This window comes from Labeo rohita, chromosome 24 (genome assembly GCF_022985175.1).
Source record: "Labeo rohita strain BAU-BD-2019 chromosome 24, IGBB_LRoh.1.0, whole genome shotgun sequence".
Classification (NCBI taxonomy): domain Eukaryota; kingdom Metazoa; phylum Chordata; class Actinopteri; order Cypriniformes; family Cyprinidae; genus Labeo; species Labeo rohita.
The window spans coordinates 10,172,016-10,186,892 of record NC_066892.1 but is presented as its reverse complement, the minus strand read 5'-3'; the positions used below and the strand labels follow the sequence as shown (position 1 = coordinate 10,186,892).

Here is a 14,877-nt window from a genome sequence, read left to right as displayed (position 1 = left end):
GAACCATACATTATTTCACCCCAATAAATAAATAAATAAATGTTTATATGTAAGTTTGCTTTGACATTGAAGCAAGCTGAACCATACATATTTTACACAAACAAACAAACAAATAAATGTTAGTTTGCTTTGAAATAGAATCAGGTTGAACCATACATTATTTTACCCCAAAGCATGCATGCATAAACACATAAATTGATTAACTGTTTGTTTATATAATAAATAATAATTATAATAATATTTCTAAATGTTATTATTTAAATACACAAACATAAAATTGATGTAAAACTCATCATTGGTTTAAAACTCACATGCTTTGTCCACAAGCTTATTAAGTTCCTCTTTATGGGTTCCACATCCTCAAAAATGATTTTGCTAAGGACTAAGGTATCTCATAAAAAAAAAAAAAAAGAAAATCCACAATGGTGGAGTCTATCTATAATTTCACACTCATATTCCATGCCTACACATGCTGTGTCATAACCGTACAGTGTTAAATCTCATATTGTAACGTTATACATGTAAATATGATATTCCAAACTCACAATTCAAAGCTTTTGAAAGACTTTCTTGATGTGAGGGCCAAATTAGTAATCTTACCATCTCGTTATAATAATGTGATTGACAATTACAGTATGAGTGAAAATCTATAGTACGGTATTATTTACTTAAATTTAATTAAAATGCTATTTAATCACGTTTTTTAAGTTGCATATATTTCTACGGAAGTATAGTAATCAGTTTGAGAAGAATGGGTGACCATATTGTAAAAGAGAAGCTACAGCGCCACTTAGTGGTTATTAACATTACTACAATAATCATTTCAGATCTCATATTTAAGAGATTTGTTCAGTGTGTGATCAAACCATGCTTTATCAGGACATCAACCATGAATTATCAAACCTGGACATTAACAACCACTTAAAAACGAGCAGAATTATCAAGATGACTAATTTTAGCTATACTTATCTGTATAACAAGAACTGTAGCAGTAGCCTAGTATTAACAATAGCAGTTGTAGTAACAGTAGTAAAATAGTATAACATGTGTAGTGTTTTCACTGTTGGGCTGACACATGTCTGATATACAGTACATTCCAATGTGACGTATGTAAACAACTGTTATGTGACAGAACGTGAGGAATAATTCAAATTAAAAGTCACCGGCTGCTAGCGGAATACAGTGCGGAATAAAATAAAATACTTCATGTTTACTTAAACATTCGCGTAATTTTCAATATATTCTACAAGGCAAGTATAGCCAACTAATGCTAACCATCAATAAATAACAGCAAATGTAAAAAAATAAAAAAGATGGTTTCAAACCTCTCATACTTGAGGACTTTTAATATAAAATTTGCTGTGATTTCAAAACCACTGCTCTCCGGGGTCAGATGAGGTGTTACAACATCATACGGTCAGTCACTATGTCAACTCTGAGACCGGTATAGTTTACTCATTTCTTGTGTTCCGTTAACTGAAACCATAATTATGAAGCGGTCCATTTTGATCGTGGCGATTTTATTGTCAATAGCAGCTGCTTATTATATTTATCTGCCCCTGCCCAGCACTATATCAGAGCCATGGAAACTCATGTTTATGGATTCCATATTGCGTGGTGTAATGCATCTGGTAAGCTTTCCATTTGTTTCTGTTATATAATATATACATTGCATAAATATGCATAATTGTCATTTAAATGTGGATACAATATTTAAACTTAAATGCTTGTAAAAATTGGTGACATGCCTGATTAAAGTATCATTGTGTTTCTTTTCTAGCATATATTGTATTATATATTTTTTTCTAACAATAACTTTGGTAGCAAATTAATCGTGCTACAGTTTGTGTAAATATGGTGTCTTTTCACCATATTTTTACTTACTATATAACACTATACTATACTAACAAATAAAAATATACAATTAAAAAATGGTCTCATTTGTCTCAAAATAAAAAAAAGAAAAAAATATTTGATTATTTGTCAGATTTGATTATTTGTCTTAAAATAAAATATCTAGTTTCTAACAACTAATGAAAAGCTGCAATTAAAAAATTGTCTCATTTGTCTAAAAAAAAAAAACAAGAAGTAAATAAATATTTGATTATTTGTCAAATTTGATTATTTGTTTTTTTCACCATATTTTTACTAACAATATATAAAACATATATTTTCAACAATTTAAAAAGCTACAATTAAAAAAAAAAAAAAGATTATTTGTCCAATTAGATTTTTTATATTTTCACCATATTTTTACTAACAATGTATAAAAAATACATTTTCTAACAACAACGAAAAAGCTACAATTAAAAAATGTCTCAAAAATAAAAAATAAGTAAATATTTGATTATTTGTCCAATTAGATTATTTGTCTTTTCACCATATTTTTACTACAAATATATAAAATGTATTTTCTAACAATAAATAAAAACTTCATTTGTCTCAAAAAAAAGATTATTTGTCTTTTCACCGTATTTTTTACTAACAATATATAAAAATATACATTTTCTAACAACGAATAAAAAGCTACAATTAAAAAATGTCTAATTTGTCTCAAAAATAAAAAAATAAATAAATATTTGATTATTTGTCAAATTAGATTATTTTATTAGATTAGATTAAATTAGATTATTTTATTAATTAGAACAATATATAAAATATATACTTTCTTACAACAAATGAAAATCTACAATTAAAAAAGGTTTCATTTGTCTGAAAAAAAAAGATAAATATTTGATAATTTATAATTTCAGCATATTTGTACTTTAAATATCACTTAAAAAGAATTATAAAAAAATTGACATGCCTATGATTATTTTATTGTTGTATTTCTATGTATTATTTTAATTGCTGGGCTTTGAATGCTAAAATCACCAAACATTTTTATGTTTAAATTGACCATACTTGCTTGGTTGTGTTAAATAATACAAAATGATAATAATAATAATAGCTCTCAATAATACAAATTAAAAATGTGGAATGTGAGTGCTTAAAAAAAACTCTTTTTATGTCCATTCAGAGTAAAAGGAATTTTCCTAAAGAGATTTGCTGACCCTTAGAAAGTGCTTAACAATCCTGCTTTCTGATCCTTCTGAACTTGTAGTGTTTTTTTTTCCTAGAGCTTTTTAGCTCATGATCTTGGACTGAGCCGACCTTTTGATATTGCAAAGTATGCTGCATCATGGGATGAAATAAAGGGTCCACAGTCCAGCCCAGCAATCCGGGTCACGGACACGTCTTTTGGAGGAGTGCAGGCACAAGTGTTCGAGTCCACAGCAGCAGCAGACCAAGAGCCACGTTTGAAAAGAGGTGTGGTCTATTTCCATGGAGGTGGATGGACACTCGGCAGTGGAAGTAAGTGAAAATGCATGTGACTTTCACGTTTTTAAAAATGTGTTGTATGTTGTACACAGAAGGAGTGAGAAGAAAAATATTTTATTAGTAACTTTTGTTCCTTTTTTTCTTTAAAGAGATGCGAACATATTATTTTCAGTGCTGGTCTATGGCTGAACAGCTGGATGGAGTTGTAATATCAATTGAGTAAGCAATTTTCTAGTGTGTAATTTTATTGCTACATCCTTTAGGGCCTTAATTACATTAATTACCAGCTGTCATCTGTATAATTTGTATGTTCAGGTACACGCTGGCCCCGGAGGCACGTTTCCCAGATCAGTATAATGAAGCCATTCAGGCCTCGAAACACATCCTGACAGTCGAGGTGTTGAGTCGGTACTCTATAGACCCGAAAAGAGTGGCCGTGTCAGGTGACAGCGCCGGTGCCAATCTAGCCGCTGCTGTGGCGCAACAGGTATGAGAAATCACTGCAAATTAATGTCATTATTTGCTGAATTTATATGTATTTCTATAGAAACTTATTTGATTAATTCTGAGATATATATATATATATATATATATATATATATATATATATATATGTCTATATATATGTCTATATATATAATATTATAATCTTTTCCAAGTCTTTTCCAAGACTTATTCCAAGACTATACTGCGATATATCATTATTGTGAGTTTTTACCACAATAATCATGTGTCATAATAATATAATATTTATATAATATTTTTTGAATTAATTTTATATATATTGATATATTAATATATATGATAAATCTGTAGAATTCTGATTTATATATATATATAAATTTAGATTATTTATCATAATTTTTCATGATCTATTATAGTCTTATCATGATTACTTTTGCCGCAACAATCATTTAACAAATATTTTAATAATATAATTATTAATATATATTTTTAATTAATTCTGATTTATATGTTTATTTGATTTATTTAATATATATATATATATATACACACATACATATACATACATACATATAATTTAGATAATTTATTATATTTTTCAAAACTCTATAGATATCATGAAATATTGCTATCTTGATTTTTTTGCCATTTTCCCCAGAATTTTGATAAATCCTAATTTATACATATATTTATATCTAAATATATTTGAGTAATTCTGATTAATTCTGATTTTATATATATATATATATATATAAATGTATATAAATCATATTTTTTCAAGAAATGTTTTCAAGACTTATAGATATAGATATCACAAGATATATGATAAATATAATTTAGTTTTAATTATATATATATATATATATATATATATATATATATATATATATATATTTTAATATATACTTTTTCTATTATATAATTTAAATATTACAGTTTTCACGATATTGTAATAATAATAATAATATTTTATTAATTTATATGTAAATTTATTTGATCAATTCTGATTATATATATATATATATATATATATAATATTTATATACTTTTTCAATTATATAATTTAGAGTATTTATTATAATTTTCACAAGATATTGTAGTAATATTATTATTTATATATATATATATATATTACTACAATATATATAGATATATATTCTTTTTATTATTATTATTAATTTATATATACATATATTTAATCAATTTTGATTTATTTCTGGAGTATTTGAGCACATTTTTGTTTGCATTACATTAAATTAAATTATACATTTGAAGTTAAATTTTTACTTTTTTAAACTTTTGACATTCAACTGATTTTTTTGTGAGTTCATAAGTGTGTTTAACCTGATACATAAATATATATATAATTTAGAAAATTTTCATTCTTATTTTAAACTGTACGTGATTTTAACTATTTGAACTAGGCCTTTTTTTGCACATCAGCTGATTTTTTTTCAAGGCGCAGGCTGTTTTCATTACTAAGGAAAAAGAATACAAAATCACATTTTTTGTCTCTCTTCTCACAGATGGCTTTGGACAACAGCGCTCCTATTAAGTTCAAAGTTCAGGCCCTTCTCTACCCCACGCTTCAGGCCTTAGACTTTAACACCCCCTCGTACCAGCAGAACGGCCACATTCCCATCCTGCACCGTCCTCTCATGGCTCGCTTTTGGCTGGAGTACCTCAACGGGGATCCAAATCTTGTTACGTCTTTGCTGGCAAACAACCATGCAACTCCAGCTCCAAGCCAGGAGATAGTAGCGGCCAAAGTCAAGACCAACTGGACGAAGCTTCTTCCGGTGGCCTTTCAGAAAAACTATAAACCCATAGTTCCGCTTCACGGCGACCCAAAGCTCCTGGAGAAGCTGCCAGGCCTCCTGGATGTGAGAGCGGCACCTTTACTAGCCGAAACGAAAGTGCTGAAGGCCGTGCCACCCGCTTACATCATGACCTGTGAACATGACGTACTAAGAGACGACGGGCTCATGTACGCCACACGACTGAAAGAGGCCGGAGTGGATGTCACCGTCGATCACTATGAAGATGGGTTTCATGGATGCCTTAGTTTCGCTTTTGGCCCCTTTCGGTTTTCTGTAGGGTTTCGAAGTTTTAGAAACTACACACACTGGCTTAAAGAAAACCTCTAGTAGATTTTGATTTCAAATATTCACCACTAATGGTTTTTAGACTTAAAATGCTACGCAACATGTCAATGCAATAGATTACGAATGGGGAGAAAAGCACACTGATCAGGCACAAAACTACTGAAACAGTGTTTCAGTAACAGTACACAATTGTTTTAGTAGCAGTGGTCTTGTAGTACACATGATGCCACATAATACAGGATAATCCAGATTATACAAAGGTTTTTTGAGGTTTTTTGAACGTGAATCCTTCTCTGTTAATTCTTAAGTCTCATAGAAATTGTTTTTTTCTGATTAAATAATAGTGATTACTGTAATACTGAAAATGTCCAAAAAAAAAGAAATATAAATATAAAAAAAGAAAATATATATTTATAAAAGTATTAAAAATGACCAGTTAGAATGTAATTTTGTATGAATATACAAGTTTATGGTGTTTATAAATTAATCCGAAGAGAATGACCCAAAAAATAAAAAATATATATAAATTTTTATTAAAACTATAATCCTATATATAAGAATTGAAGTCAAAAGCTTGCAAAATGTTAATTATTTTATCAACATAAGAGGGATCATACAAAATGCATGTTATTTTTATGTAGTACTTACCTGAATAACAGTTTTTCACATAAAAGATGTTTACATATAGTCCACAAGAGAAAATAATTGTTACATTTATAAAAATGACCCTGTTCAAAAGTTTACATTCGCATGATTCTTAATACTCTGTTGTTACCTGATTTTTTTTTTTTTTTAGTTTAGTGAGAGTTGTTCATGAGTCCCTTGTTTGTCCTGAACAGTTAAACTCCCCGCTGTTCTTCAGAAAAATCTTTGAGGTCCTGCAAATTCTTTAGTTTTTTAGCTTTTTTGTGTATTTGAACCCTTTCCAACAATGACTGTCTGAGTTTGAAATCCATGTTTTCACACTGAAGACAACTGAGGGACTCATATGCAACTATTACAGAAGGTAATAGTTAGAAGGTAACGCTCACTGATGCTCCTAAAGGAAACATGATGCATTAAGAGCTGGGGGGTGAAAACTTTTGGAATTTGAAGATCAGAGTAAATTTTACTTATTTTGTCTTCTGGGAAACATGTAAGTATCTTCTGTAGCTTCTGAAGGGCAGTACTAAATAAAAAATATATATATATATATATTTAGGCAAAAGAAAAAAAAAAGTACACATCCTCATTCTGTTCAAAAGTTTTCACCCCCCGGCTCTTAATGCATCGTGTTTACTTCTGAAGCATCAATGAGCGTTTGAACCTTCTGTAATAGCCGCCTATGAGTCCCTCAGTTGTCCTCAGTGTGAAAAGATGGATCTCAGAATCATAAAGTCATTGTTGGAAAGGGTTCAAATACACAAAAATGCTAAAACTTAACATGGGACCTGATTTTTCTGAAGAACAGCAGGCAGTTTAACTGTTCAGGACAAACAAGGGGGCTCATGAACAACTATAACTAAAAAAGAAAAAAATCAGGTAACAACAGAGTATTAAGAATCAAGTATATGTAAACTTTTGAACGGGGTCATTTTTATAAATTCAACTATTATTTTCTCTTCTGGACTATATGAAGACATCTTTCATGTGAAATATCTTATCCAGGTCAGTACTATATAAAAAACAACATGCATTTTGTATGATCCCTCTTATATTTTGGTCAAATAATTAACATTTTGCAGATTCTGCAAGGTGTATGAAAACTTTTGACTTCAACTGTGTATTCATTAAAAGTATTAAAAATGACCAGTTAGATTGTAATTTTCTATGAATGTACAAATACAAATATATAAAAACCAGGCCCATACAAAAAAAAGTTAAGTAAAACTGTATACCAATTGCAATTTTCAATCCTCTTGTTTCTCAAATGTTCTGTGAGCAGATGGGAAGACAAGACAGTTCATGTCCTTCACACTCAAGCTTGCAGCGATATACATTTTTATGCATGCGCACACACAAGCATGCAATTGTGCTTTCTGCCCTAGTTTGTGCAGCTGCGTCTAGGCGTGACGTCTGCACAGATGTGCACCACCATGCCTCAAGAAGTGGACTCAATTTCCTTGGGAAATAAACCGTTTGCACTGGTATCTCTGATTTTCAGAGCACAATCTGTGAAACAGCATCTGTGAAATGGCAAAATGTAAATGTATTATGAATGAGTTATAGCAATCATACATTTTATTCAACATACAAGTGTATATTTGAAACAATCTGTGTAAAACTGATGGTTTACCATAATGTGCTTCATCCAGAAAATGATTTCCTCTTTGCAGGTTCCACATCCCCAGGCCTTTATTTGGGACTGTTTATACTGTCAGTATATTTCACACTTCCACAAAATTCCTCTGTGTTAAATGTCATATTTATTGTTATATTATATATATGAATATGTATGATATTCCAAAATCATGAATCATGAAAGTGAAGAGACAAATCAGAAATCATGTCTACTTGTTCATTTTTTTAGACGTGTAAAATAGCGTGACTGAAATTTATAAATACTGTATATTCATGTAAACTAATATCTGACGGTACATTTACAACCAACATAGCATGAAGATAATTTCAAAATAAAAGTCGTTGTCACAGGAGAAGAAAAAAATATACAAGTTTTAACATCACCGTGTCGTTTATTTATTTAAAACAGATTTTAAAAATTAAAGTTTACTTACGTTTTAAGTTTCTGTGTTATTTAGCAACATTAAATAACACAAAAACGTAATAAAAAACCTTGCGAGTAGTTCTGTCCACTACGAGTAACTAATCTCAGAAAATGTGAGGCAATAAAAGTAGCCATTAACAGATAAAATCACTAATTTAAAACATTTTTAAACAACACTTAAGTGGGACGAGGACTTTTAATATAAAACAACTGCTGTGATTTCATAATTTCTGCTTGGTAATAATCAGGTGAAGTGTCATATATGCAGCCACTAACGTTGTATGAACCGTGACCTGTGCTGACGGTCTTGTATTTGTGAGCTCTATTAATATCATTAAAAATGCGGTCTGTTTTAATCGGGACAGTTTTACTGTCAATAGCAGCGGCTTATTATATTTATCTACCTCTGCCCAGCACTATATCAGAGCCATGGAAACTCATGACTGTGGATGCAATGCTTCGTGGCATCATGAAGTTGGTAAGATTTTGCATTCAAATGTTTTTTATAACTGCTAATAAGTACCTGTCAAAAGTTTTTGAACAGTAAGGTTTTTAATGTTTTTAAAGAAGTCCCTTCTGCTCACCAAGCCTGCATTTATTTACTGCAAAAGCAGTAATATTGTGAAATATTTTTAGTATTTAAAATAGTTGCTTTCTATTTAAATATATTTTAAAATGTAATTTATTCATGTGATCAAAGCTGAATTTTCAATTCATATAGTTATTTTAAATAGTAAAAATATTTAAGAATTCTGCTGTACTTTCAAATACATTTGCTTGGTGAGCAGAAAAGACTAAAAAAAAACGTTAAAAATCTTACTGTTCAAAAACTTTTAACTGGTAGTGTATAAAATTGCACTTAAGACTCACGATTTATGGATTTACTGACAAAAACAACTTTTTTGTTGTTTTTCTTTCATAGAGTTTTGTTGCTCATGATGTTGGACTGACTTCTTCCCCATTCGGTTTGCTAAAATACGTTATGGCCTGGATGGATGTCAAAAGTATTGAATCTAGCCCAACCGTCCGAGTGACAGATGCGTCTTTTGGAGGAGTGGAAGCACGAGTTTTTGAGTCAGTTTCTGCAGGGCAGGACCAGAGCTTGAAAAGAGGCGTGGTTTATTTCCATGGAGGAGGATGGACACTTGGCAGTATAAGTAGGCTATATGTTTTTTGTTTTGTTTTTTTAATTAAATTGCATTTGATTTCATTTTGTTGAATGCATTAGAAGCTGTAGCCACTGGGAGATAGAAAGTGATTTGCTCAGCAGTCTCAAAGCGCCCTCATGTGGTCGAGCAAGGAAACTTTTTAGTGATATAGGCCTATTATCTATGGGTTAACCTCTATCTGTTTTTTTCAAGAGATGGAACCATATCACCTTCAGTGCATGGCTATGGCTGAAGAGCTGAATGCAGTCGTGATATCTGTCGAGTAAGCAATTTTCTGCATGCGTATGGTCTTAAAGTAGTTATTTACTAGGCTTCATTTGTATATTTGGTTTTAATTGTATGTTCAGGTACAGGCTGGCACCGGAGGGACGTTTCCCAGATCAGTATAATGATGCTTTTCAGGCCTCAAAACACATCTTGACAGCTGAGGTGTTGAGTCGGTACTCTATAGACCCGAAAAGAGTGGCTGTGTCAGGTGACAGCGCAGGAGGGAACCTGGCCGCCGCTGTGGCGCAACAGGTATGAGTAATCCAACCGTCAAACAGTTAATAGATATCACCATAATTCCCTAGTTGATTAATCCACCCTATTTTTCCTGTAAGAGCGGTTGTGGCCATTTTTAAATTTTATGGGTGTGGCTTCCAGTCTCATCCGCATTCAGCTATTTTTAGTTGTACAGAACAGCTCGTTTTGCTGCTTGATATTGCAAATTGCTGTCTTACCATATTACTTTAATGTATTATTTTAATTATGAACACAATGGTTTGTAGTGTAGTTTTACTGTTTACTGCACGTTGGTATTCTTCTTGTTATTTCCATATAGCGGATAAAGGGATTTTAGATCTCTTTGTATCAGGTGAATACCATATGAACAAGCCCCTCTGTAAAAACCACAATATAAATAGAAATAAAGCTGGAGTATGTAAGTGCTACTGAAATGGAGATTTTTGGTTCTGATATGTATTACAATTGAAATCTACAGAAGCAAATAGATAAAGTATAATGAAATACATGCCATGGATGCAAAATAGCCCAATCGCAAGTTGTTTCTAAAAAATATAAAGTGTATTTCATAATGTTATACTTCTATCAAACTATATTGTGTCATCATCATCATTTTATTTTTATTTTAATTGTAGAAATGTTTTACATGAATCATTTAAAAAACAGGTTTCATTATTAAAACTTCTAAGATTTTAATTAAATATAATATATTTTTTATTTTTATATGTTTTATATATCTTCATTATAATTGTAATAACATACACTACCAGTCAAAAAAGTTTTAATGTTTTTTAAAGAAGTCTCTTCTGCTCAACAAGCCTGCATTTATTTGATCCAAAATACAGCAAAAGCAGTAAAATTGTGAAATGTTTTTACTATTTAAAATAGCTACTTTCTATTTGAATATATTTGAAAATGTAATTTCTAATAAAATAAAATAAAATAAATTTCTAATAAAATAAAATACATTTTCAGCATCATTACTCCAGTCTTCAGTGTCACGTGATCCTTCAAAAATCATTCAGCAAAGAGACCCTGAAAAAAATTCTACTCAGCTGTTTTCAACATAATAGTAATAATAATTGTTTTTGAGCAGCAAATGAGAATATCAGAATAATTTCTGAAGGATCATGTGACTGCAGTAATGATGCTAAAATATTCAGCTTTGAAATCACAGGAATTGCTATTTATTTTAAATATACTATTTATTTTAAATAGTACAAATATTTCAGAATTTTACCCTTTTTGCTGTACTTTGGATCAAATAAATGCAGGCTTGGTGAGCAGAAAAGAGATTTTTTTAAAAAGCATTAAAAATCTTATCGTTTAAACACTTTTGACTGGTAGTGTAAAAAAAAAAAAAAAAACAGAACAAAACAACAAATACAAAATATTGCACTTTATGTTTGGTTTACTAGTGTGTTTTATTATGATAAAGCTATTCCTCATTAAAAGAATAGTTCACACAAAAATTTAAATTTCCTCCTCATTTACTCACCCTCATGTTGTTCAAAATCTGTAATAGCTTCTTTCTTATGTTGAACACACAAGAAGATATTTTGAAGAATTTTGAAGAACCAAACAGTTGTTGGTGCCCACTGACTTCCATAGTAGGGAGAAAAAAACTACGAAAGTCAGTTGGACCATCAACTGCTTGAGTACCAGCATTATTCAAAATATCTTCTTTTATGTTCAACATAAGGAAGAACTCATACAGGTTTGGAACAACATGAGGGTGACTAAATGATGACAACATTTTTGGGTGAACTATCCCTTTAAACTTTGCTATTAATTACTATCTTGATCTCTGTTGTCACAGATTGTTCTGGACAGTAGCATTTCTATTAAATTCAAACTTCAGGCTCTGATCTACCCCGCGCTTCAGGCCCTAGACTTCAACACCCCTTCGCACCAGCAGAACAGCGATGCTCCCATCCTATCCAAATCAGTCCTGGCCCGCTATTGGCTGGAGTACCTAAACGGCGAGCAGAAACTAGGTCCTGCGTTGCTGGCAAACGACCACGCGGCTCTGGATCAGGGTCAGGCAATCGCAGCTGCCAAAGCCAAAATCGACTGGACCAAGCTTCTTCCAGTGGCCTTCCAGAAGAACTATAAACCCACGTTTCCGCTTCACGGCGACCCAAAACTGCTGGAGAAGCTGCCAGGCCTGCTGGATGTGAGAGCGGCGCCGTTACTAGCCGAAACGGAAGTGCTGAAGGCTGTGCCACCCGCTTACATCATGACCTGTGAACATGACGTGCTGAGAGACGACGGGCTCATGTACGCCACACGACTGAAAGAGGCCGGAGTGGATGTCACCGTCGATCACTATGAAGATGGGTTTCATGGATGCTTTGGTTTTACTTTTGGACCGTCTATGTTTTCTGTCGGAAAACGAAGTTTAGGGAACTACATCCACTGGCTGAAAGAGAACCTCTAAAGAGTCATACGGACTGGGTCAATGTTAAATACAGTTGGGGTCAAAAAGTTTACATACACCTTACAGAATCAGCAAAATGTTAATTATTTTACCAAAATAAGAGGGATCGTACTGACCTGAGTAAGATATTTTACATAAAAGACATTTACATATAGTAAACAAGATCAAATAATAGTTGAATTTTAAAAAATGTCCACGTTCAAAAGTTTACATACATTTGATTCTTAATACTATGTTGTTACTTGAATGATCCTCAACTGTTTTTTGTTTAGTGATAGTTGTTCATGAGTCCCTTGTTTGTCCTGAACAGTTAAACTGCTCACTGTTCTTCAGAAAAATTCTTCAGGTCCCACAAATTCTTTGATTTTTCAGCATTTTTTTTTTGTTTTTGTACTCTTTCCAACAGTGATTGTATGATTTTGAGATTCATCTTTTCACACTGAGGACAACTGAGGGACTCAACTGTTACAACTTGAACAAGTTCAAACGCTCACTGATGCTTCAGAAGGTAAAACAATGCATTAAGAGCCGGGGGTGAAAACTTTTGGACAGAATGAATGTGTACATTTTTCTTATTTTGCCTAAATATCATATTTTTTTTTATTTAGTACTGCCCTTCAGAAGCTACAGAAGATATTTGCAAGTTTCCCAGAAGACAAAATAAGTCAGATTTACTCTGACCTTCAAATTCCAAAAGTTTTCACCCCCTGGCTCTCAATGCGTAGTGTTTCCTTTTGAAGCGTCAGTGAACATTTGAACCTTCTGTATTACATTTAAGACCTTTTAGGGCCAGATATAATTTTAGATGGATAGCACATGTTCGTAAAAAAAGTGTCATAAAATAATTTCTCAAAGCATATGTTTACATCATGTTTACATATATCTTCCGACTGTTAAAATGCACTAATGGGAAAAATGCATAAAATCTAACTCATGGGGTTATGATATACAAAGGTAAAAAAAGAGTCAAATTAGTCAAATAAAAACTAGTACATTTACTTTTACCCAAAAAATAAATAAATAAATATATATATATAGAGAGAGAGAGAGAAAGAAAGATTTTCGAGAAAAAACATGGTTATGAGGTAATGAGTCAAATAAAAGAAGCAGTATATTTACTTTTCAAAAAAAAAAAAAAATTAAGATTAATTAATAATAGGTTGGATGGGGAAAATGAATAATATCTATCATTCTTGGCCTGACAGGGCTTTCAGGGACAGATATAATTTTAGATGGATAGCACATGTTCATAAAAATATGTTTATTCCATAAAATCGCTTCTCAAAGCATATCATCATGTTTACATATATCTTCCGACTGTTAAAATACAACACTACTGGGAAAATGTTCAAACTCCTGTCTGGGAATTGCAACATCTTTGGCAGTTTCTTTGCTGCTGGCAGTCAGCAGTTTTGACAAAAGGGAATTTCCTAAAAACCTAGCGGTGTGGTGGTTTAATGAAACACGAGCTGGAAGGGAGTATTTGGGGGAAGCTATCCGTCACTGTTAGCGCATGGGAAACGCCGGGGGGAGCAGATAAGCGCGGCGGAATGCAGCTCTCGCCTTTTTTTCTCACCTGTGAGACCTTTACAATAATTGCACCTTTGCGTTTTTTTTTTAATTGGAAGTGTGGGGACAATAATCAGTTTCTGTCACTATGATTACTTTCAGGGAAAAACTTTTTAAACATGATCTTTGTAATACTTTTTTTTTTTTTTTTTAGCTCTTATTGTTTTGTAACCACTCTGCATGCCAGTTTAGAAAATGATACTACTATCTTCTTTCGGGTATGATGAGTATGTGAGTCAGTGTAGGCTGTAATTATGTTTCTTTTGATGCTGTGTTAAAATATAACAATTGTTTTGGAACTGTCTTGATTATGTGATTTCTTGGGTACAAAATAAAGCACTGATTATGGTTTGCCTTTTGTGTCACTGAGATGTCACTGTTTTCCAGCTCTACCTATAGGAAAGGAAAAATCACAAAACTGTAATATCTTGATTGTTTGATGAGATTAAATAGGAGCAATTTAAGTCTCCAGTGTTTCAAAAGCAGAACATTTCTTACTAAATCGATCATAGAACAGCTGTGCTATCCACATGAATTTTCTTAAAGCCATAGTTAACACAAAAATGAAAAGTCTGTCATTAATTACTCACCCTCATGTGG

The 14,877-nt window shown here is 31.8% G+C and overlaps 2 protein-coding genes across 4 annotated transcripts; both read left to right on the top strand.

Moving 5' to 3' along the window:
* The first annotated feature begins 1,399 nt into the window (after positions 1 to 1,399).
* LOC127155485 (neutral cholesterol ester hydrolase 1-like) lies at positions 1,400 to 6,580 on the top strand. 3 transcript variants are annotated; one of them, XM_051097707.1, is made up of 6 exons: positions 1,400 to 1,416; positions 1,568 to 1,631; positions 3,120 to 3,354; positions 3,471 to 3,540; positions 3,637 to 3,808; positions 5,313 to 6,580. In XM_051097707.1, the coding sequence occupies exons 2-6, from the start codon at positions 1,593 to 1,595 to the stop codon at positions 5,931 to 5,933; spliced, it is 1,137 nt and encodes a 378-aa protein (XP_050953664.1). In that variant the 5' UTR covers positions 1,400 to 1,416; positions 1,568 to 1,592; the 3' UTR covers positions 5,934 to 6,580. The 3 variants fall into 3 exon arrangements, with proteins under 3 accessions (XP_050953664.1, XP_050953665.1, XP_050953663.1); XM_051097708.1 differs by having other exon boundaries at positions 1,405 to 1,444; XM_051097706.1 differs by having other exon boundaries at positions 1,408 to 1,631; positions 5,313 to 6,578.
* A 2,208-nt stretch (positions 6,581 to 8,788) lies between these two features.
* On the top strand, positions 8,789 to 14,631 carry nceh1b.1 (neutral cholesterol ester hydrolase 1b, tandem duplicate 1). Its single transcript, XM_051098734.1, has 5 exons — positions 8,789 to 9,073; positions 9,518 to 9,752; positions 9,957 to 10,026; positions 10,112 to 10,283; positions 12,088 to 14,631. Exons 1-5 carry the CDS (start codon positions 8,936 to 8,938, stop codon positions 12,706 to 12,708), a joined length of 1,236 nt encoding a protein of 411 aa, XP_050954691.1. The 5' UTR covers positions 8,789 to 8,935; the 3' UTR covers positions 12,709 to 14,631.
* The last annotated feature ends 246 nt before the right edge of the window (positions 14,632 to 14,877 follow it).

Coding starts and splice junctions, on each gene's coding strand:
- nceh1b.1 (XM_051098734.1), top strand. CDS start 8,936: ATGCGGTCTGTTTTAATCGGGACAGTTTTACTGTCAATAGCAGCGGCT. Junction 9,074..9,517: donor TTCGTGGCATCATGAAGTTG/GTAAGATTTTGC, acceptor TTTCTTTCATAG/AGTTTTGTTGCTCATGATGT. Junction 10,284..12,087: donor CCGCCGCTGTGGCGCAACAG/GTATGAGTAATC, acceptor CTGTTGTCACAG/ATTGTTCTGGACAGTAGCAT.
- LOC127155485 (XM_051097706.1), top strand. CDS start 1,491: ATGAAGCGGTCCATTTTGATCGTGGCGATTTTATTGTCAATAGCAGCT. Junction 1,632..3,119: donor TGCGTGGTGTAATGCATCTG/GTAAGCTTTCCA, acceptor TTTTTTTCCTAG/AGCTTTTTAGCTCATGATCT. Junction 3,809..5,312: donor CCGCTGCTGTGGCGCAACAG/GTATGAGAAATC, acceptor CTCTTCTCACAG/ATGGCTTTGGACAACAGCGC.